The 24,784-nt window shown below is 30.8% G+C and overlaps 2 protein-coding genes across 12 annotated transcripts; one reads left to right on the forward strand and one right to left on the reverse strand.

Annotated features, from left to right (window-relative positions):
• Positions 1–13,282: 13,282 nt before the first annotated feature.
• LOC129313489 (probable E3 ubiquitin-protein ligase ZFP1) lies at positions 13,283–18,256 on the forward strand. Of its 11 annotated transcripts, none has more exons than XM_054956660.1 (8): positions 13,284–13,417; positions 13,659–13,732; positions 14,916–15,007; positions 15,678–16,489; positions 16,785–17,170; positions 17,266–17,346; positions 17,477–17,644; positions 17,757–18,256. In XM_054956660.1, exons 4-8 carry the CDS (start codon positions 16,474–16,476, stop codon positions 17,904–17,906), a joined length of 801 nt encoding a protein of 266 aa, XP_054812635.1. In that variant the 5' UTR covers positions 13,284–13,417; positions 13,659–13,732; positions 14,916–15,007; positions 15,678–16,473; the 3' UTR covers positions 17,907–18,256. The 11 variants fall into 11 exon arrangements, with proteins under 11 accessions (XP_054812632.1, XP_054812637.1, XP_054812636.1 ...); XM_054956651.1 differs by having other exon boundaries at positions 13,285–13,417; positions 16,785–17,173; XM_054956655.1 differs by lacking the exon at positions 14,916–15,007 and having other exon boundaries at positions 13,285–13,417; positions 16,785–17,173.
• Positions 18,257–19,952: 1,696 nt separating this feature from the next.
• Positions 19,953–22,575, reverse strand: LOC129313462 (ras-related protein RABA1f-like). Its single transcript, XM_054956600.1, has 2 exons — positions 22,091–22,575; positions 19,953–20,705 (listed from the first exon to the last, which is right to left on the reverse strand). The coding sequence occupies exons 1-2, from the start codon at positions 22,309–22,311 to the stop codon at positions 20,273–20,275; spliced, it is 654 nt and encodes a 217-aa protein (XP_054812575.1). The 5' UTR covers positions 22,312–22,575; the 3' UTR covers positions 19,953–20,272.
• Between the last annotated feature and the right edge of the window lie 2,209 nt (positions 22,576–24,784).

A 24,784-nucleotide genomic window follows, 5' to 3' on the forward strand; every position in this document is an offset into this window, starting at 1 on the left:
CTTTAAACTTGCTTTTAATATAATATTTTCTTTTAATTTTTAAAACCATACAATATTGTCTTGACCATTAACAAATATCAACTTTAACTGTTAATTTATAAAAAAAAAACTAAAGAAGATTATCAAATCCTTTTCTGTATTTTTGTTGTCCTTAATTTTAATTTTTGGTCACATTCTATAATTTTTTTATCATTTGTTGTAATTTTTTAATTAATTAACAATTAAAGCACAGTGTGAAAATTCAGATCAACCTGCTCAATTGAACAAGTAAATTATTAAACTAGTATATTAACCAATTTAATAAATATTTTGTTTATAATAAATTTAATCATAATACAATTACAATTTTATTCATTAATTTTAAATTCATATCTTGACTGATTTAATTTTTACTACTTTAATTTTGTCAACGATAAGAAAAATGTTACAGTGTTTTTTAAAGTTTAAAAAAATATTATATCAAAAATAAATTTAAAATTAGACACAGACTTTAAATTGTCATTATGTCCTCATGCCGGCACCTTGCTAAGTTAGGCGAAAAGTGAGGTGAATATTACTTCCAACAATTCACGGATAATATTACGGAAAAGTTACATGCAGATCTCGCATTAAAAAAATATTTATTAAAAGATTTGTTAATAATTAAACTAAGGTTATTGAAAATGAATTTTATTTTTTTTGGGTGAAATTTCAAGATAACTCCGCCTAATATTAATGCTGCAGCAGCAGCGTATCGTACTTTTTTCAACTAAAAATCAATCATATAATATTGATTTTATTCTCCTTCTTCAGCCAAAAATGCTGGGAATCACAAAATTATTAAATAATAATATTATAGCAATTGAAGAACATAGAAAAGCTAGGACTTACTTATGAAAATAGTGGTGATTGAAAAGGTACATAAATTACAAAAATTTTATGAATATTAAGACCTGAAATAAAAGCATATGACACCCATATAATACTAAAAATGTTTTTAAAATTGGGAAGGTGGTGGTCCCCCCCTAACACCCTATTGGAGAGGCTCTTGTTTTGTTAGGGGAAAAAATAAACGAGAAGATTGGTTTGTAATATTTATTATATTATTAACTTTATTTGATTAATTATAATTATCTCTTTATAATTTTTTAATATGAAGTAAAATAAATTTTTATTATAATTTTAGATTTTATCTTATTCAAATCTACATATAAAAAAGTGTTGATCAACATTTAAAATATGAATAAGTAAATAAATAAATAATTTTTATAGATGAAAACAATAAGAACTGGAAAAGGCGATAAAAATATAATAAATAAAAGACTTGATTTTGATGTAAAAATAAGAATATATTTTCAATGTGACCAAGCGCGTCCTGCATTGATGATAATTCATAAGGATCAGGTGTTGAGAAAGAAGACGGTGATCTGTGAGCAATAAGTAAGGCCCCACCTTACTCATTGGGTTGAGGACAGGATGAGCGAGGGAGTACGTGTGGGCCCATGTCAAAGAAGAAGGGAAAACCACAATCAAGAACCCCTTAAGATAATTAATTACCTTACATGATCAAATGATTCTAATATTACTTTACAGAGTCAAAACACCTAATGTTGTTGTGTAAAAACAAAAATATCCTTGTATATTATATACTCTTTAAATAACAACTTCCCATTCAGAAAAATAAGTCTCATTCATATTTTAATAATAATCAATTTTCTTATTAACAGTTCTAAAAAATTAACTTAATGGTTACGAGAAACAAGTATTGTGATTTGGTGAATAAATCTATATTAAAAAAAAGTTTAATTTTTATTCTAACAACAACCAATTCAATTATTAACAATTCTAAAAAATTAATTTGGTGTTAAAGAGGAATAAATTTTATGATTCAGTAAATAAGTTAGAGTTGGTAATTTAGACTAAACTCGAACTCACCTAAAAAATTAGGGCCGAGCTCGAACAAAAAATAACTTTTTAATGTTCTAGCCCAAATAGGCTCGATAAAGTCTAGACTTGGCTCGAATACCCGTAGGCAATTAAAAAAAAGGATGAAAAATGAAGAATTTCACCCACACCACACACAGAGCTCAGCATAGGCCAGTGAGCTAGTCATAGAGATGAGGGGGGAGAGAGAGATGTCTTTAACTCTACTCTCCTACTCGGCCTCGCTTGCGAAAATCCTTCCCCTCTAGTTGCTCAACTCTCACGTCGTCACCTATCACACCCATTTCAATTATTCCATCTTCGTCCAAGTTCTTCGAATCTTCCGAGCTACCCTAGCCTTAGTCAATCTCCATCAAATATCAATCTCTCTATTCTCTTTCTTCCCTCTTATTCTCTTGACAGTCTTAACACTTTCCATTCCTTGTCTAAACTTCAAATCGAAGCAACGAAGCTCCGTTCTCGAGCTCTATGTTGTCAACTATATTTGCCTCTCAAACTCTCATTCTTCTCTCTCAAGTTCAATTTTGTATCTTTAAACTTGAAGAAATAACAAGTGTAGCTATGTATGATATTCTATCTCCTCTTTATAATGGTTGTAATAAAGATCTTGTTGGAGCTAGAGCTGAGAGCACATTCTAGCAAGATTTGAGAGCACATCTAATCTAGCACAACATGCTAAAAATTGTCCAAAACCAATTAAGTATCATGATGTTGGGTTAACATTGATGGATAAAGACGAAAAATTAAAGTCTAGGAAACTTGATGAAAAGGAGGCATGAAATTATTTATCTATGATGATAATTGAACATGATTTGTCTTATTCCATTATTAAATATAAATGATTTAGTCACTATTCTATAATCTTGAATCCTAGTGTGAAGTATAATACTAGAAAAATAGCAATAAGTGATGTCATAAAAGTCTATCATGGGCATAAAGAAGTCTTGAAACATAAATTGTTAAATGGTGTTGGAAAAATTTCTTTGATATCTGATTGTTGAACTGTTGTAACCTCTAAAGGTTATTTATGTTTGACTACTTATTTTGTTGAAAAAAATTGGATGCTAAATAGCAAAATACTTTTTTTATCACATGAAACCCCTACATTCTAGGTAGAATTGGCTAAAAAACAATATGATTATTTGGTGAAATGGGAGATCAATAAGAAAATATTTTCTATCACTTTAGACAATGCTTTTGCAAATGATAATATGTAGGATAAATTAAAAGAGAGGCTAGTTCTACAAGACAGTACAAGCTTGATTTGTAAAAGAAAATTTTTTCATATAAGGTGTTGTGCCCATAACTTAAATCTAATAGTTCAAGAAAGTTTGAAAGTGACAAGTATTGCTTTAAATAAGAGTATGGAAAGCATTAAGTATATGAAAGGATCATAAGCAAGGATGATTGCCTTCAAGAAATGTGTTAAAGAGGTTAGTGGCATTGATAGTTCAATAGACTTGTGAATGGAAGTGCCCACTAGATGGCATTTAACTTTTACAATGCTTGAAAGTTCATTAAAATATAGTCATGCTTTTACTAGCTTATGTTGCCATGATATAGGTTTTACATCTTGCCTAGCACATGAAGAGTAGATGATGTGTGTAATTTCTTGAGGCCATTTGATATCATGATAAGGTTGATGTTGGGTCATCTTATCCTACTTTAAATTTATATTTTTCTCAAATATCAAAGATTTAGCTCTTGTTAGATGAGAATGTGTTCAATGGTTATCCTATAATCAATGAAATGGCCTAGATAATGTAAGAAAAGTTATAAGTATTTGAATAATTATAGTACTATCCTTGCAATTGTAGCTGTGTTTGATCCACAAAGGAATATCCAAATGATACAGTATATGTATGCCAAGATTGATCCTATAAATTGTCATGCGAAGATTGAGAATATCCAAAACAAATTGAAATATATTTTTAATTAGTATAAAGATATGACTTTTGCTTTTGATCTTGGGGTTAGATCAAGTTTAACAATCATAACATGTGGAAATCAAGCACAATCCTCTATTACTTCTAGTGTTTTGACAAAAATAAGCAATCTTCAAGGAGTTTTAGATGTAATTTTTTCATATTTTTAATCTTATTGTAATTTTTTAAGAAATGCATCTTCAAATTTTTTTCATAATGCATGATTGGATTAATTATACAAGTATGGACCTTTTGTTTATTGGTAAGTCTGAGCTAAAATTTTATTTGAATGAAACAATATTTTATCCTCATGTGCATCAATAATTAGATGTATTTAATTGATGGAATACTAATAAGGATATATTTCAAATTCTTCAAAGATGGCAATTAATATATTTAGTATTCCAATCCTTATAGTGACAAGTGAATCTACATTCACCATTGGTTCATGTGTTCTTACAAAATACTAAGGTACTATTCTTCCTGATAATTTTCAAACTCTTATTTATACTCATAAATGGTTGTATGGTTTTCAAGATAACGGCAATATTGATTATTCTTATGTATGTATGTATGTATGTATGTATGTTTTCTTTCTTGATTAGAAACCAATTTCATTAAATTACATTATAAAATTTGTCTATTCACTGCAAAAAATAAAATGGTGATTGAAAATGAGAGGAAATAATCTGAACAAATTTCAAATGTTGATGTGCCTGCAGTTGAGAGTTCAAATGTAGTTTTAAATGACAATAACAATGTCCATTAAAAGAGTTAAAAGGAATGGGAAATTAAACAAAATTGATAGCATGATGTTTTGAACTTTATTGTTAATTTTTCATCCTTCTTTATGAATAAATTATGCAATTATGTACTATTAAACTCTTATTTTCAAGTTGTTTGAACTTTTGCAAGCTTTATAATATTGGTAGCATGGCTTTATTGTTAAATTAAGCAATTAACTTTTTAAATGTAGTTAGTAATATTGATGTAATTTTTATGATTTATCACATGTAATTTACTATTTTAGAATGCATTATTGTGTTTATATTCATATATTGTTTGGAAAAAAAATAAAATTTTTAAATTAAAAACTAAAATCATTTAAAAAAAGATAAATTTTTTCAAAAAGTTTTGGGTATTTGGGCTAGCTTGAGACTTGACAATGTGAAGGTTGGGCTTAGTGATTTAGGCTTTTTCTAAAGGGTGAGATACTTTATACCCAATTTAAATAATATCAGTCTGAATTACTTGCTTTAGAATAAGTCCACATTTAAGAAAAAATAAATTTCATTTTCATCCTGATAACCAATGTTATTAGAACCAGACCGGCCATTGAACCAGTCGAGGTACTGGTTCATGGTTCAATGGTCGGACCGCGGTTTGAACCATGGTCCAACCGATTATAAATAAATTGATATATTTTAAATATTATATATTTAAAATAGAAAGAAATAATCATATATAGTAACAAAAATGAATGTTTAAATTTCAAACAAAATAATATACAATAAAAAATATAACATCCATCAATATTACATTATTTTCATCCAAAACATATACAAATGTTTCATAATTCATAATTTATAACTTTAAAATATATACACATATACATAATTTATACATATTTCATACATTTTTTATTTCGTAATGCTTATTAGGTATAAATATGTATAAATTATAATTTTAAAATATGAATTAAAAATAAAAATTTAAAAATAATATAACCGGTTCTTGTCGGGTTTTGGCCAGTTTTACCGATTTGTGGCCGGTTATGCCAGTTTTTGACCGGTTCTTGAAATTTTTGATTTTTTTTATAACCGAACCAGACTTGGGACCGGTTCCTGGTTGGACTGGCTTGTTTGGTTCGGTTCTGATAATACTGCTGACAACAATCAATTGCTTTATTAACAATTATAAAATATTAATTTGGTAAATAAATTATTATAATCTAGTGAACAAGTCTCTATTTGAAAAAAAAAAAAGTCTCGTTGCTATTTTAACAACAATCAATTCCTTTATTACAACAATCCCCAAATAAGAACAATGAGAAAGAGCAGAGTGTATTGGGTTTTCCTTTTCATTTTTTTTGGGCCAAAGAAGAGTGATATTGGTTATTAATACCAACTTGGTATTTGTCTCACTGTAAAAAATACGCTGATACTTGAATTAATTGGTTGGAGATTGATTTTTTTTAATTAGAGGTCTTGAGTTTAAATTTTATATATATAATAAAGATTAAATTTTTAACCAAAGATATGTCTTCTACATTTTTTTAAAGTCCCAAAAAGTACGTTATATATTTTTTGAATCAACTGAATAAGTCCAAAGGTCAAAGTGATCAAGACCAAACTTGACCAATTGAACTCTTCCAAAGTACTAGCTGTGTCTAATATTTTCATTTGTCTCCTCGCTCCACAATTAATCAGTTATCCCATTTCTCACCCTCTTTTTACTGAAGCCAGAAGGAAGCCCTCCTTCTTACCTTCATTGAAGAAGTGCAGAATTTGGATAATCCAAATTTAATCTGAATAATCTAGATTTACAATTTTTTTATTTTATATTTTTTAAAATAAAAAATTATAAAAAATTTAATAAATCTGTTTACTAAGTTGAACAGTTTATATTTAATATAAATAATCATTGGCTAAAGAATATAAATAGTCCATATTTAATTTATAAAAATATAAAAAAATTTAATATTAAACTTGTAGAGTCTAGAATATGTTTGAAAAGTCAATTTAAAAAAATTGATATTAAATATAAGCCATTTATATTAAATCTTGACTATTTAGACAGGTAAATAGATTTATTAATTTTTTTAGGATTTATGTACTTCCTCTGGTTTCATTTATAAAGCATGTTTTAGAAGATCCATTTGGTTTCACTTATAAATCACAGTGTGACTTTTTAAGTATTATTTAAAAAGTATTTTCAAAATTACTCTTAATGAAAGAGAAAAAGTAACGTGACATCATTTTTTAAATTTGTTACATAGAGATATATTTAAAATTTTATATATTTTTATTTCTTATACTTTTTTAATATTGGTATTGATAAGGTTGATATAAATAACTTATAAACAAAATCAAATGAATATATTTTTATTTAAAAAATTAAAATAAAAAATAAAAAAAATAAATCCAAACTGTCGAGGAGGAGCTTCTTTTGGGAAAGGAAACGACTTCCTTCTTGTGGCCTCGCTTTTCTCTCCCCATGCAACAAGGAACTGCAGGAGGCGAACTCCATTCTCACCACCTCCCTTCTCTCTCCTCATGTAATCCCAATTTCCCATCCATTTATCAATCACGTGATCAATAGAACTCAAGTCCATTTTTCTATGGCTATTTTTTATTAAAAAAATATTAACTGTTACATTTTCTACTCTATATTTAAAATCAAACTAGACTTTAAAACTTTACTTTATAAGAAAAATTATACTAATTTATATCAACTTGTTTCTATTTTCCAATTTCGCCCAAAATAAATCTGAGTGTTTTGTACCCTTAAATACTTTGAAAAAAAAAACAACTTAAATCTAGCCACTTTTAAATCTTCTCTAAGAAAAATACTAATTACTCCTCAAATTCTATAATTTATCTTATAAACAGGGATACCCACCCTCAAAAGATTTGTACTATAATTTTGAACAGAGAAAACGTTTTTGTGAAGAGGCATCGTTACCAGTTTTAATGTAAATACAGGTTTATATTTGTTGGAAGTTACATAAATTGCTAGTGTTAATATCAACTAATCTATTCATCATAGAATATCAATTAATCAATTAATATATTAACATGTACAGTGATGATGAAATGTTTGTAAACTCATGTTATCTGTGAATAAAAAACAATGAATTATTTTTAGATTTCATATAATATTTTTTTGAGAAACAAGCTTTTGGATTTCTCATCATCGGCCGATTTCATATAGTGCTTTAGAAAGCGTACGTAGCTTACCTGCAATTAAATGAATAAGTGAATGGTTTCTTTTTGCAAATAGAAGTCTAAGTGAGTTTGATCTTATGAGTCTTATAGGTACATGGAAAGAACTTAGTACTCACATGAATGATTTTTTTTTTATATAACCATTTGATTGGATTAGGTTTAAGTATTATTTTCTTAAAAATATTTTATGGATTCAGTATATTCAATTTCAAGACCTTGTATTTAATAAGCATTTATAACTCTTTCCGCGAGAACCATATCTGGTTACCAAAACAATATATGATGGTTCATATGAATGCTTTCGACCACAGGCACTCAACTGCAGTGTTCTCCTAAATTCAAAATAAACTACATCATTTGCTTATCACAAACATTTTCATTCGATTTTAAGAATTTTGATGATAATAACATATTCAATTTATCTGGTAATACAAATGCTTTGTAAAACAATTGGAATTAAATTGAATTAGTATATTAATTAATATTTTAAAATGTGCATGTGAAATTGAGGAGCATTCATATAAGAGAGAATGACAAATAAATCCCTCTAAAATAGAAAAATAATGATTTGGTTCCGCAAGATGTGATAATGATAGTGAGGTTCCAACGGATTTATTCGAGATTAAATTTTTATGTGAAATTATTTTAGTACCCATATATGACTAATCTTATATGATTTACAAGTTTAGTATAAGTATCCACAAATTTAATATTATCGATAACTAAAACAATTTAGAAAACTACAACTTTCTATCAACAATTTTTTCATTTAACCATATCCAACTAATTTTATATAGTTTATAAGTTTGGTTTCACTAATAACTAAATGATTTAAAAAAGGGTTAATGAGCATTTTGAACCCTGAAGTATTATGTAAAAAGCACTTTGTATCTCAAACTCTTAAAATATGTAAAATGAAGCATAAACTTTAAATTCATAATAAAATTACCTCCATCATTATCTTTTTGTGAATGCAGTTACTGTTTACTGTACGATTCACTGTGAGGCCTAGTCAAATGCTGATGTGGTAGTCCCTTATTGATGTATCATGTGTTAATTAGTGCCACAAACCCTAAAATATTGTGCAAGTAGCGTCTTGGGTCTGGAACTTTGAAATTATGAGCAAATTACCTCCATTGTTTATATTTAGAAAGTTAACTATTACGTAGACCAAATTAGTCTTAACGTGGTTCGTTGCGATACCCATAACTTTGTGAAATGACATTTTTTGCCCCTTTTTATAATATTTTTCAAACAATTAGTATCTCATACTTCTGTGTACTCTATAACTATAATTTAGTCCTATTTTGAACAATATTTATTTATTCAATGGTGAAAACTTGAGATCCTATTTGAAAAGAAGCTTAAATATTAGAGGATTTTATAGATAATGGATGCAAAAGCTGATGATTTCATCAACAAATTTAAAACTCAAATTAATCAATTAATTAAAATCTTCTAATATTTAAACTTCTTTTCAAATGAGATCCCAAGTTTTTATCATTAAATAAATAAATATTATTCAAAATAAGACTAAATTAGAGTTATAGAATATACGAAAGTATGATATACCAATCATTTGAAAAACATTATAAACAAGGGATAAAAATGTTATTTTATAAAATTATAGGTCGTTTACTGTGGCCAACGATTCATTCATCACGATGAACCACATTGATACTAATTTTGTCTGCATAATAGTCAACATTTTATATATAAACAAAGGGTAATTTGCTAGCAGTTTTAAAGTTTAGGATTTAGGATGTTAATCAGGCAATAGTTTATAATGTATGGTGTTGACTAACAAGAGTTAAAGGGCAAAAAATTCCTTAAAACTTTTTATGAGGGCCCTGGGTATTCTAAACTTTTGTTTAGAGCAATATTGCTCTGAAACATTTAAAAATGGTGTGATTTTGCCCTTCCGTTAACATTGACTCACGTTTGACCATCAAAAGCATATGCTTGACACATGTCCTCTCCTCCCTCATTTGCATTATTGATCTTCATCCTCCTCTCATCTCTCCCTCCCTCGTCTATCTTCCCTCAAGCTCTCTCATCTCTCTCTCCTTTCTCCATCCCTATCTTAAGCTCGCTTGTCTCTCTCTCCTTCCTCATCCCTCTTTCAAGCTCTTTCATCTCTCTTTCACTCCTTGTCCTCTCCTCTGTTCTAGTTCTTTTTATACTACATGCAAGCTCCTTAAGTGTTGTTGTGCCTCCACCTACATCTTTATCCCTACTTATGCTTCGATGAGATTAAGAAGTTCACCAAGCTCTTTGACACCAGTAATGTTAGCAAGATCCTCTCCAAGGTCTTTGAGAACCAATGTAAGGCCATCATGAATTGCCTCACCTATGAGGCTGATACTTGCCTTAAGGACCTTGTATATAGATGTATTAGTGCCATTTCTCTTCTCCAAACCAAGATGCTTGAGCTCCAACACAACCTTACCCTTGCCTGCTGCCTGCCTTGCTCATTATTTATCCGCCACCACGTCGTTGCCCCCGACGCCTTCCTCTCTTTGCCTTGGCTTATTCTATAATAGTGACACCTATTAGTCAAAGGAAGGTTAACGATCAACTAGCATTGTGCAAATGGGTTATGGGTTAGCCTATAGGCCAGCCCAAGTGACTTAATAGTATTAAACTTAGTCTCAACTTTCTTAAGGTGGTAAAGGTTGGAGATTTGAGTTTGGGAAGGCTCTAAAAGATCTCTTTAATGGAATGAGAAATAACTCAAGTACTAACCTAAGTTAGCTTAGGCTCCATAAGGAATGTTGGAGCTCAGTCCAAAAGACCCCCAAAAAAGTGAGGAAGGATTGTTACACAAAACACATACAAATATTTTTTAAAAAAATCTAAAATTTATATACATATTTACGTATTCTAATAACTCTTTCTTTTTTATTTTGATCTTCATTCTTTATTTTAATGTAAACTAAAATGTGTGTGTTTTGTTTTTTATTTCATTAAAATACAATAAATTTACAAGCTATCCTTAAATTACCCTCTCACTCATAGACACTCAGTCCAGTTAAAGAATAATGATATAAATGTAGTTTTTTGATTCTTTCCAAAATACTTAATCTACCTCATTCTTATTACTCTAATTATTATTTCAATTATTTAGACAATAATTATTCCTTGAGTCTGAATCTGTACGTGTTCTTAGCTAATTAGCTAGGATTATTTTTATATTATATAAAATAAGCTCAACAATTCTTTTTGACTCATTCATTTATTAATCTTAACTAAGAGTTAGGCAATTAGCTATATCTATACACATATTTGCTTGATCTTAATTATTTTTATATTTCACACTTAGGGTTGGCAAATTTGGAGTTAAGAAATTCAGCAGCTAGCTTTGAATCATGTTCATAATAATTAATTAGATGAAAATAATTAATTCAACTTATAGAATTGATTTAGATCAAATGGTCCAAAAAAAAACAAAGTTAGGAGGCTTAATCCATGCTAAAGCAATCTCATGCATTGACAATTTTTTTTTATAAAAAAAGCAAACTAGCCCGATTAGCACACAAACTTTCATGGTTTAGGCCAACTTAACTCATTTTCTAAAATGAGATTATTTTGCCAAACCAACCCACAAAAAATTGCAGGTTAACGGGGTTGGCCCATTGGGTTGAGCTCATTTGCCTAGTTTTATAGTCAACTATTAATCCAATTTTATCCTAACAGGGCAATTTTACCTCACGATCATTATTTCCATTTCACATGATCAAATTATTATTTTCTTATTTTATGAAAATTTATTCGTCATTCTTCCTTCGCATAATTATTTCTTAAGTTATCATGAACTTGGACTACATTGTTAAAGCTTATTTAAATTTTCTAAAGTTAAAATCAGTAAATTTCTGTGAAATTTGTCTTTTGAAAAGAGAAAGTGAATATTTTATATTTTATAAAAAATAATAGAATGACAAAAAATATTAAAAAAGAAAACTCCACATAAATTCACATATATCAATTTAAAATAATTTAAATCCTATTAAAACGAAGTCAAATTGATTAGCGTGAACCCCTGATGGGTTTGTAAATAGATTGCCTGCCACGGGCCCATCTTGACTAAGAAAACAAGGGAAAATGACACAAAGGGCCCATGGTAGAAAATTTAAGCATATTTAAATGCCATTAGTTGAGAGAACTGTAGAAAATGACCAAAGTCTTTAGCTGAAGAAGATAAAACTTGTACAGGTAAAAATGTCTTTAAATTACACCAATAAAAATAAATGATGAGAGTTTCCTTGCAAATTATGAAATATGAGTTGTAAACATCCAAATATCTATCTTAGATAATTGCAACTAACAAATAAATAAAGTCCTGACAATGTATCATCTGTCTCTAACATGAAGAAACACGTGAATAATAACAAAATATTTACAAGTTTATTTACAAAGTTCCATGCAATGTAAAAGACTAACCATTTAATTTATGAATTATGTGTTTTATATTCATGTTACCATTGTTTTATACTGATGACTTTTTTGGCCACCAAATGATGACTATTTTAATCTCATATGTAAAATGAGACTGTATTTCCATTTTTAATAGCTTTTATTATGGATACATCGTGTTGCTGATTTTTTTTTTTTTTTAAGAAGCCGCTTGGTTTAACTAATCACAATTCCTAAAATTTCAAATTTTCGTGAAATATACCTTTTATAAAATGAACCTTTTAGGAAATTCATGACAACTTACTTGTTTAATATTATGCTTTTTGGGAAGCTGAAATTAATTTTCTGAATAAATATCGAACTTTCAATGTTAAAAACACGAATACCCTTATTTTTGGTTTAGATATATTTTGAAATATTAGCACAAAACCTTCGAAACATACAACTCTTTAAGATTTTATTTGAGAAATTACTTTTCAAGTTCTTTTTTGAGAATCAGGCTTCCAGGTTCTTACATTTTTTTTTTTTAAGTTAGATAGAAGGGAATCACTAATTATTGAGAAAGTTTTATTTCAGCTTAGTTACTAAGCGACAAAAAGTTTTACTTAATCACAATTGCTTAAGCAATATATATATATATATATATATTTTTGGTATGACTTGGTAAGTATTACCTTTTTAATGTAAAATGTCTCGAGTTGACGTAAGGGTTATCTTCTGAATATTTAATCGTTTGCGCCAACTAAGAGTAAAAGACAATTCTTTATTTGTATCAAGACATTCATTATTTATTTCCCATTTATAAAAATAGAATAAAATAATGAAAAACAAATAAAACCGACAGATTAATAATGCGTACATCTCTTACATTCCTATTTTTTATCACATTTCCAATCATTTAAAGAATTTTCGTTCTTAATTAATATTATCGCATAATATTTCTTACCAATATTAAACGCGATAAATTTTGTAAACAATGGTTTTTGTAATAACGGTAATAATTTAAAAAAACTTATTTTGCTGAGAAAACGGTAAAATAATATCAAACAGAATGCGAACCGTACATAAAAAAATAATAAAGTACAGATAGAGATTTATTCTCACGATCCTCTCTGTGCTTCCGCTCTCTCTTTCTGGGTGATATTTTTACCTCGGATCCTTCGATAATTTGCTCTGATCATTCATCGCCTCCGTCGATATCTTTCTCCGGTACATGATTTTTACATCGGATTTCAAGTTTTTTCCTTGCAAAATTTTGACCTTTTCGGGCTATCTAGGGTTAAAAACCTGTTATTTTGCTTGTCCCGTGAAAGAACAGAACTTGCATTCGCTGTTCTCGAGGATATCAACTATATGCGATGTGAATTTATTTTTTCCCCCTGGTCAATGATGTTAATTTCATATTCGACCCATTAATGACTTTTGTTTTATCTTTTTAAAATTTTATTAGATTTGGTTCCGGGTTCGTTCTTAGTTAAATTGATCTCTAAAACTTGGAAGTTGCGACCTTTTCATGATAGCGAGGTAAAGTTTTGATATGTTCTTGTATTGTTTTTGTGGTTGATTAACTTGGGATGATATGGGGGGTGTTTTTTTGTTTGTTAACAAATTATGAAAGAAAAAGGGTATTTTCATTTACACTTTGCTTTAATATTTGTCTGCATGCTCAATAAATCACGAGGATTCTGAAACTCATTCCCATAGTTAAGCTTCACATCTTTGAATATTTCAGTTATTATTTTTTGTTTATCTCAAACTTTGAAATATGCATGTTTTGTATATATTTTGGAAAATTTTGAGGCTTGACTACCAAAACAAGGAGGAAATTTTTGCTTATGTTTTTTTTGGAATGCTTATACAGCCTTATTTAGTGTATGATTATAGTGTAATTATGCTTGCCCAAACTTGAGATCTTCTGAATGATGAAGCTTCATCTTTTCAATGAAGTGTTAAGAATCTTACAGGATCTAATATTTTATATACTTGTGCTATTTTTTTTCTTTGCATTGCCAATGTAGTTTCTATCCTTAAATACGCCGGCTGAATTTTTTTTTGGGTGCCAAATGACTCAATGACCTTTTTTTTTTGCCATCAAATTTGTATGAAAGAAATTTTTGTCTAGTGGTTGATAACAATATGGTCATATATAATTTAAGTGACCCATTAGTTGTAGAAATATAAGAAAACAGAAAAATGAATATAAAAGTTCCTTTGCTACTGTTGGATGAATAAAATATCAGATGAGGCACTTAGCATCGTGATTAGCACCGGATTAACCTGCTTATGTGTTCGACAAAATGTTGCATGGTTGTGCAGATACCCTTAAATACAGCTCTTTCCCTTTTCCTTTACTGTCGTTCTTTCTTTATTTTATTTTATTTATCTATCTGTTTTTAGCTTCATTGAATTTACTTTGTGTTTGGCTTATAAAAGCCACAGTCCCCCCCTAGTTTTATGGATCAACTAACCAGCTGTAAAGGTATAATTTTTTTTTTGTCTTTAGATAAATGTTTAGTTGCTTAGTCTTAAAATTTATGAAAGTTCGACATTAAAGTTAAAATTTATGAAAGTTCGACATTAAAGTTGTTGTTTGATTTGCTCTTGGGATCGCCCAAATTTTCAGTCTTCTCATGGGTCAATGTGGGATTTGATCATATTGAAAGAGTATTGAACACTTTGACTGTTGGTTTAATCAAACTTCTTGTAGTCTGTCAGTTTGTACTAAAGAAAGATGAGGGAGGCTTTCAGAAATATTACAAAAGCACAAGGCCTTTCACGTGATGCATAATTTGCATGCGGGTAATGTGTTTAAGTATTCCATAAATGATAAGGGATCATAATTAATCATATGCCATTTTACCTCTCTAATAGTTCTGTATTATGTATGGATTTTTTTTTTGATTCAATTAATTATTAATTTTAATCTTTAGACAATTGGCCTTGTGTTTTACATCTTCAGATTCTCTAGTTCTCTGTTTTCCTTTGTCATCTTCCTTTTACCTCCTCTTTATTTAAATAAGTAATCCCTTTGGATGGACTGGTAGTATTATGTCAAATTTCTGATTTTATGAGTTAAATGGGCCAAGATATCTTCCTGAGTTACTAGGTAGCCTTTGACTGTAACTGATCTGCAGTTACTGAAAGATAAGACATAAGGCCAAGATAATGGGGACATTGACTCAACGTTATTTTTGTGTGCTTGACACCTTTTCTGTTGTTGAGATTTAAGAATGTGGGAGGGAGTTCTTCCATTTCACTGCTTCTTTTTTGATTCCTTCACTTGTTTGTTCTCATATGACTACACACAGTCTTTCTTGATGTGAGTTGGTGTAGTTTTCTTAAAAAGAAAAGAAAGAGGGCTAGGGAAGTGTGATGCAGCATAGTTTATAGTTGCAATATTTGTCTATTTGGTTTTTAATTGCATTTTTTAGTCTGATTGGTTTTCTTCACCTTGTAAAACGGAAATCAGCACATTTTGACAGCATAGATGAGATGACTGATTCAGATATGGATCGACAAAGGCATGGGAATTCTAATTCAGAACCTTCTATCCTTGCAAGCAGTGCCAACATTTTGCAGCCAAATATCCACACAATGGCAACAGCTTCAGGGAACGCAAGAAATCTTGATTCCCGCTATTTACCAGATGTCTATGACAATACCGTAATGTATAGAGGGACACAATACAATGGCATTCTAAATCAACACAATCTTGATATGGGTGTTGCAGCCATGACCAACTTGCGTTATTCTGGCATGAATCCTTCTAGTACTGGTGTATTACCTCTCCCTACTAGTCATGGAGCCTATGATCAGTTGCCAGCATCAAGCACATTTGCTGTGTCTGGAGTTTCTTCAGATAATTTTGGAAGGAGCAGCAGTTATGCAGATGACGTCAGAGCTTCTTTCAAAAGAAAAAATACAGAAACTGTTAGAGGAAATTTTCCACATTTTGATGCTTCAGCTAGTTCATCAGTTGTTCCCCCAAATGCAAGGCACTCTGATGGGATTACTATGATGGATGCTGCTTCCTTGCCCCTGCCTCAATTCCGAGGAAATAGCATCCCTTCACCCATGGAATTAGGGTCCAATGGTAGTTTGTGGAGGAGGTCGGGCGAGTCTGTTATGGTACATGAACATAGCCATTTCATTCAAGGTAATTATTTAGGGCACCCTTCCAGCCAGTTGCTCCTCCTTGGTTGGATCAACAGTTAAATAATTGTCACAGTGATGGGCATCCTACAACTTGGAATCAGTCTCTTCCAATGCCTTATATGCAAGGTAAAGATGCTAGTGCTCTTGCTCTTTTCAGTTTTCCATTTCTCCTCTGGAGCCTTATGACCATTTTTACTTGGAGCCTCAGTTACTAAGTTGTTATTTATTACATCTAAGAAGTATGAAGTTTCTGATGAAAATTGAAACTATTTTGGAATGTCTTGTTGTCGACGGTGTATTATTTTAGAGTTATACTGCAAAATCATAAAGTGAAGCATCAAAGCATGATGTCAAAATTTTCTTTGAAGACGCAATCTAGTCTGGGTTTGGTCTTTCTGACACTCCTTCTTATACTTCCCAGCACCTAATGTTAACGGAAGTTCATTAGAGAATGCAAATATGGGTTTGCAGAGATATCACGATACAGCTAGTAACATAAATGGCCTAAGGTTTGTTCTTCCTCCTGTCAACCACCACCATAATTATCATCATCCAGCAGTGCCAATGAGAGGATTCAGGGGCCACAATATCATTTTTCAACCTCCAGTAACTGCAGCTTCTTATAGAATTCCAACAAATCCTTTATGCAATGCTTTGATCCCTACACAGAATGGTTTTGAGATGGGTCCTAGGCATGTTAGCCTTGTGCCATCAGCAGGCCTCCAGGTTCGTCCTCATAGAGGATACATGAATGAGACAACAATTGGGCATCGAAATCTTCACCCTATGGGCTATCTCCAAGTTGATGTAGTAATATTCTCTTGCTCATATTCTTTTACTCTATATTTTGTCTTTATACCATCTTTTCACGAGTCGGCTATGTTGATTGTTTGTGCATGCAGGATGTTGCCATACTGGATGAAGTGGGATTGGTTGACCATCACAGAGACATGCGCTTGGACATAGAGGATATGTCTTATGAGGCAAGCAGTCAAAAGTCTACTAGCGTATTTCCTATTAATGTGGATTGTGGACAAACATAAAGCTTGTTATTATAAATACTGATCTTAGTGGGTTTTTCCTTTTCATAATTTACGCTTAATTTGACAACAGGAGCTTCTTGCATTGGGCGAGCGAATTGGCAATGTAAGCACTGGTTTATCAGAACAATCTATTTCAGCTTTAATGAAAACTAGAATTTATGCAACCTCCACTGCTATTAACCCGGAAGAGGAAGAAACTTCAGAGGATCAGGAAACTGATTCATGCATAATATGCCAGGTATGAGTTTAATTCGTTTGAATATGAAAACTAGTTCAGATTTTTGTGTCTTCAACATGAAAAGATGTAACATTTTCGCCCGTGACTAAAACACGTGTATATAATTTCACAGGATAAATATGAGAACAGACAGAAGGTAGGAATTCTTCAATGCGGTCATGAGTATCATGCAGATTGCTTGAAGAAATGGCTTCTTGTGAAAAATGTCTGCCCCATATGCAAATCAGAAGCATTGACTCCTGGAAAGGACAAAGGAGTATAGAAACCAATGAAGGCAAAATCTCTTCTTTTTCTTCTTCTAGCAATGCCCATCATCCCTTTTGGCAAATTTATTTTTGGACGGAGTCCATATTTTGTTGTGTAATTTTGTATATGTACTTGCACATATATAGATGGTTACGCTGCCCAACTCTTTTACTTGTTGGCTCCAGTGACATTGTATCTATAAATTGTACAGACTTTGTTGTGTGATGTATCTACTTCAGGTAATTATATTATTCCTTGACATTTTTTTTTTGTTCATTCTGGTAAAGCATGGTTGGAAGTCCCATGGCCATGTTCAGAATGAAGTTTACGTCTTTACTCTTAATGATAGTCTCTGATCTTAATTTATGTTCTCTTTCTTTCTGCGTTATAGCATTTGGCTTGATAGTGTTTTACTGCATCACCATCCTTCTAGAGTCGTTGATTGTAGAACCTATAGATGCTAAAATTTTGGGAAAGTGATAGACAGGACCTTAATTCATTTAGATCTTAAGTGTTAATTTCTAAAAATTTACAAATTTCACTTTTAATTTTGTAATTTTGTTATGATGAATTTTTAGTTTGTGTGTTAAAGTTTAACAAGAAAAATAAATTTATTTATTTTGTAATCATGTTAAAATTTGAAAAAATAAGTTATAAATTTATCACAATAAAATTATAAAATTGATAGAGGAATTTGTAAATTTTTAAAATGTGGTATGTGAGATTTAATTTGAATTAATTGATTTTTTTTTTTAAATTTATTTGTCATTCTTTTTAAAATTTATCTCATTTTTTATCATGCTGATTATTATTGTTGTACCTGCATCCACCATCCACATTAAGAACTTTAAAATAAGGCCTTTGAGCAGTTATTGAGGATTTAGCTTTAGCCTTCAAAGTTAGGTGAGCAATGGGAGTTCTTGTCACATAAAACAAGTATTTTGAGGTTTGAATATCAATTTTTATATATGTAGTAATTTAATTGAAAGATGTCTACTCATTACTTTCACTATTTGAAAAGAGATCTTTTTTATTGTCAGTAAAGTATAACTACATACCAAAAAAATTCTAACCTTTATGGAGAGTGCAAATTTTAATGGAAAAAATCTACTTTTTACTTCCATTTTCTTGAGAGAGTATCTTTAGAGAGAGGGAAGGGGGTTTACCAGAGGTTGATCTTTATTCTTTAGTCTTTACATTTAGCTGGAGATACTTTAGGTGTCTCATAAGAAAAAATTTAAAAATAATGTTGCAAGTGTAATCAGTATTGGTTCAGCACAGTTTAATTCATTTCAGTTGTTGGTAAATAGCAAAAAACATTTCCGTTCAATTCGACGTTAAGATTATCAAGAATTTTCATGAATGTACGATAAAATTATTACCTTTTTCATATAACAAGCTATTTCAGCAGTTAGCTGGGTTCTAATATAAAAAAATTATATATTTAACCTTACATGTTTAAAATACTTATTTTTAATTAAATCAAACACACACACACACACACCATTTATAAATTATTTAGTCTATAATAATTTTTGTTATTAATATTATTAACACATCAAAATTTATTTGTTTTAATTTAATTAGATAAAAATATATTAAATATATAAGATTTAGTGCCTAAGTCTTGCCTTCTAAAAAAATTACCCACACCATTTACTATTTATAAATAATATACCTATTATAAATTGTATTTTACTTTATTTACTATAAAAATTATAATATGCTTCCGTGTTAATAATTACATTTGGGGTAAAATTAATTACAAGGTAGAATATATCAAGTTTTTTTCGTTAACTACATCCATTTTGTTCATTTAAATATTATTCTGGCAATGAAAAATGACAATGTTAGTTATACCATGTCATCAAGCAGATAGAAGCAGATTCTGTATAAAGGAGCGTCTATATAAATGCTCCGTCTTTGATCCAATGAAGCTGCATTGCCTTCTAAACTCTCAAAGGAAACCTTTCAATAAACATTAGCAAATATAAAGAGAAATGTCTCCCTCCCATGCCCAGAAAGTTCAAGCTGCTCAAGCTTGGTCATCAAGAAGGGCATATTAATAAACTGAATAATCTATCATACACCTTCATAAACAAGAGTGGTTGTCAATTACAAAATTCAACTAAATCATAGATTCTTTCTAAACTAGTGCAACCGAGTACAGTAGAAACAAAGCAAGTACAAGGGGAATGTGTGCGTAGAAATACTTTTTCCAGTTAAACCTCCTATCAACCTCACACACTTAAGGAACCAAAAAATAAAAAACACAGAAAATGGTTCAGCGAAAAGTCCACCAGTAGCTAGGCAAAAAATTTGCAATTGGAGGGAAACAAACGAACAGATAACATGATTGGCCTCGGGGATAACCAGCCATTTTTAGACAGAGCAGCAGCCAACTTTCTTAACAGCAGAAACATCATCCTTGGACCCCATATTTATTGTTTGTCCTTTAGGCAATTCTATAGGGTCATTCGCAGCTTCAAGTGCTTTCCTACTGACCACTTGATATATTTGGGTTAAGACTTCAGTGAATGCATTCTCAACATTCATAGATTCAAGGGCAGATGTCTCCATAAAGAAAGTGTTTTCCTTTTCAGCGAAGGATTTGGCATCCTCAGTTGAAACCGCTCGCAGGTGACGCAGGTCTGCTTTGTTACCAACAAGCATTATTACAATATTGGAATCTGTGTGGTCTCTCAACTCCTTCAACCATCTCTCAACATTTTCAAATGTAACATGTCTGGTGACATCATAAACAAGTAAAGCACCAACAGCTCCTCGGTAATATGCGCTTGTGATTGCTCGATATCTAAAGCAATAATGATCAAGTAATGTTTCTTAGACTTAAAGGAATTCTCAAAGAACAGAATACCTCATATGTCTCAAAGTAACATTGCAGCATTTTGGGATCTGATCATCAGAAAGTAGGCATAATAACAAACAACTTTCAATAACCCTCAACATGTATGGCATAATGACAACTGATTTCACTTACATCAGTCTCCTACTCCCTTGTACTCTACCACATCAAAGTATGCATTTATTTATCATAGTAAGTAAGATTATTGGGAAGGCTGGAATAAGGCAAGGTAAGTTTCATATGAAAGGTACGGTATAAAAACCTGCACTTCATAGAAGCTTTGGTGAAACTCTCAAATATGATCACTGGAATAGGCATATATTTTCTCACTACAAAAGTTTATTAAAAAATTAGTAAAAATACATTCATAATCAGCTAGATAACATAAATTCAAGAATACATAGATTACATAAATTCACGCAGTCTAAGTCTACAATTTTTCTCAAGCCCATGAGAATATGAAAACATGCACAAAATTATCATGAAACCAATCATGCAGTCAAACGAGATTAATGTGCTTAGATTAATTGCTGGGCCATGCAATGACATGGAATGAATAAAGCTTGTAACAGGAGAACTAGTCCTGTTTACACAAGCCAAAGATAGTTGCAAGTATTGATATTGTATCTTTTAGCTAAGCCGCATTCAGCAGGATGAAAACGATAATAAGAATATGCATAGCGATACCCAAATATTGTCAATATTCCCATAACATGCCCCTCTGCTCTTCCTATTGTCACGATCACACAATTATGAGGTCTTTTCTTTGCATACAAGTCCTCAACCAAAGTAAGAATCCACTTACGTCTCTAAAATGAATTCCAGGCCTGTCTCAAACCTTAAAATGGAACTGACATTTTTAATTTTATATGAGTTTCAAGGCTCTCGATTTTATGTTCCAGAAGCAAATCTAGAAAATTCCACACCACCCAATGTTTTGTAGTCTTATCCATAACAGTAATGCACCATAATAGTCCCATAAATATCTAGCTGAACTATTGCCAAAGCTAAAGTAGGGGGAGCAAATGTATTGGACTCAAACAAACTTCACCCCAGTTCATCAAATTCAAATGCTCAGTCAAACCAGCTAAGTGGTATCACACATTTTCTGCATAAAGCCTGATACTTTGTCTAACTTCTGTAACCGTTTACACATCATTTGGAGAAATAGGAAAAGAAAAAAGGCTTTTACAGTGGCGAGGTGAGTAAAATAAAAAAGCAAACACTACTCAGGATACTACCATTTAAGTCATTCAATTGGTAATCAAGCCATTGGCAATTAAAATTCTATAGACCCACAGTACAAAATAAAACGAAGTGAAAAGGGGAAGAACCTTTCTTGTCCAGCGGTGTCCCAAATCTGGGCCTTAACGATCTTGTCGTCAACCCTTACACTCCGAGTAGCGAATTCAACCCCAATAGTGGACTTAGACTCGAGGTTGAACTCGTTTCGAGTGAATCGAGAAAGGAGGTTGGATTTGCCGACGCCTGAGTCTCCGATCAGGACCACTTTGAAGAGGTAGTCGTAGTCATCGTCAGCTCTGTAAGCCGCCATGATTCGTGTCGGATCGGGGAGGCTTCCAGGCAAGGTAGTGGGTCTGAGAATCGGATCAAAACGCGAAGCTCAAAAAGCATCGGCCACGCAAACACAGTAGCTAACTCACGCAAACCAGGAAGCAAGAGAGAAACGAATAAGAGTTCAAAAGGACCGGGAAGGGGGTAGAGAGAGAGAGAGAGAGAGAGAGAGAGAGAGTTGAAGATAGTCTCAATTTGGTCTTCCGGAAATTGATATCTGCGGTTGGTATTGGAAGTTCCGTGAAGCATGAAACGCTTTGCGCTTTCGTGGTCTCTTTCCTTCTTCTGATACTTTCTTTTGCGCTTTCTAATGCTTTAAACTTTGAACTTTAAACTGGGCTTACCTTTTGGGGGCCCATTATTTTCGGTAAAATGGGGACCATTTTCTTTCTCAACTAATTTTTGGTCGTTTATTTATTTTTAGGGTTAAATTATAATTTTTACCCCACAAGTATATCACCATGAATTCTTAAACAAAATGGTAGACCAAGTCAACCTATAATTTTTCATATTCAGAGCAACGTTATTTTTTTTTAGTATCAATGTAGGGTTAAAAAAAGGGTCTCCCAACTCACATTAACGGTTAAAATAAGGATATAATATTCCTGTACTTTAATTTAACATTGAATATGGAAATATTCTAATTCTAGCGCTTTTTCTTTTTTAGAACAGTGTAGAAAAAGTATTTTTACTCTTGAAAAAAAAAACGATCAAGCAAGGTAATCCATAATTTTTCAAAACTAGTGCAATGTTATCTTTTCTTAGTTGTCTATGTAGGGTGTAAAAAAATGAAGTCTCACAAATCACATCAACGGTTAAAGGAAGGATAAAACATTCTTGTACTTTGATTTAGCATTGAATAAAGAAATATTCTGCCTTTTCTTTTCTTTTCTTTTCTTTTCTTTTTTTTAAGAATAGTGTAGAAAGTCATTGGCAAATTTGCAATCCTTATCAAAAATTATTTTTTTTTTTTTTTTTTTTGCGGGGGGCTCCCAAGTCTCTCTACTCATAATACACGTCATGGATCAGCCTCATGATCACAAACTAAATGTGCTTAAAAGGAGAAATGAACCAAATTGTTAGATTCTTGGAGAGAAAATGCAATAAAGTGAGCAACTGGGGAAATAGGAGTTTGTTAATCATCAAACCAGTACACACGCAATTGTATAGACTTCCAAAAATATACTGTAACTGATAATTCATATAAGATTCATATAACATGAAACTACTTCCTCAAAAAATAATGTTGATAATGATACTAACAAAATATTTATTGTAGATTATTAATTTGAATTGGCATAAGTGGTAAGAACTCTTATTACTCAAATAAGTGGCTGGGGTTTATATTATAATCCTTATGTATGAAACAACTTAATTGAAATGGATTTATCATTTGTCTTCAGTATTCTAAAAGAGATAATTGATGCTGTAAACTCCTCAAATTAAAAAAATCTTCATTTTAAATAATAATTGTTTGTCTGTTAAATAAACATCTTATTTTACTCTTACTTTAATTTCTTTACGGTTTATAAAGCAAACAAGGAGAAATCGATCTCAAGAAACCAGAATAGCTCAACTAGAATGAATAATAATCAAAGGTCTTTGTTACCTTATTGCAGTGCTTTATGTTGGAAATAGCGCGTCACTGTCACAACTCAAATTGCTTATCACATTGCAGCATCTTTTGCTTCAAGTGCCGTTTGATGGTCTTTTTTTTTTAAATATATATATACATATATATTAGGTATTATTATAAATTATAAAATATACGTGTATCTCGTGCGCGCGTGTATTTCAATGTTCTTGGATGATAATTATCATCATTATCAATTAGACATAGCACATAAGATTGTAGGTATATGTAATAAGATAAGCGAAAAGTTGTATAAAAAAAAAAAAAGCGAAAAGTTGTCTGCATTTTTTTTTAAGTTGATGGGCATGCATAAATACCTACACGCGCGTTAATCTTATCAAAACACTTTTTTTCAGATGTCATCTAGCTTGATCAGACCAAAATGTATATTGGGACCCCACCATATCAAAACCTTAAAGATTCTATTTGTTTATATCTAAATTCTAAAGCAAATAAGATAACCCATTAGACTTGGCTTCTCCGTCGTCTTCTTTTCTTCTTTGAACTCAGCTTCTATGACAACATTCTTTGCTTTGTTCCAAACCGTTTGTTTTGCCAAATGCTAATAAACCATTTTCCCTCTCTGCATCGTTGCCTTGAAGATTTTAGAAGAAACACAATCATTAATTCTTATAATTTTGTCAGATTTTACTTTTAATTTTTATAGTTTTTTAATATTTTCAGTTATTATAACAACTTAAATACAAACATCATCCAATTTTGTTGAAATTATACATACTTAAAACACTGAAAAACTACAAAGAATTAAAAAAACCAAGAAAACTAGAAAGATTGATAATTATATTTTTCTCAAAAATTT

The sequence above is a fragment of the Prosopis cineraria genome, unplaced genomic scaffold (genome assembly GCF_029017545.1).
Source record: "Prosopis cineraria cultivar Desert tree isolate PC_DT_omini unplaced genomic scaffold, ASM2901754v1 PC6, whole genome shotgun sequence".
NCBI lineage: Eukaryota > Viridiplantae > Streptophyta > Magnoliopsida > Fabales > Fabaceae > Prosopis > Prosopis cineraria.

Bases quoted from the DNA above. Each gene is read 5' to 3' on its own strand.
- LOC129313489 (XM_054956657.1), top strand. The intron at 17,174-17,265 runs GTAATATTCTCT...TTGTGCATGCAG, and splicing joins GCTATCTCCAAGTTGATGTA to GATGTTGCCATACTGGATGA. The intron at 17,347-17,476 runs GCAAGCAGTCAA...ATTTGACAACAG, and splicing joins TAGAGGATATGTCTTATGAG to GAGCTTCTTGCATTGGGCGA.
- LOC129313462 (XM_054956600.1), bottom strand. From the start codon at position 22,311: ATGGCGGCTTACAGAGCTGACGATGACTACGACTACCTCTTCAAAGTG. The intron at 20,706-22,090 runs GTTCTTCCCCTT...TTATTGCTTTAG, and splicing joins GACACCGCTGGACAAGAAAG to ATATCGAGCAATCACAAGCG.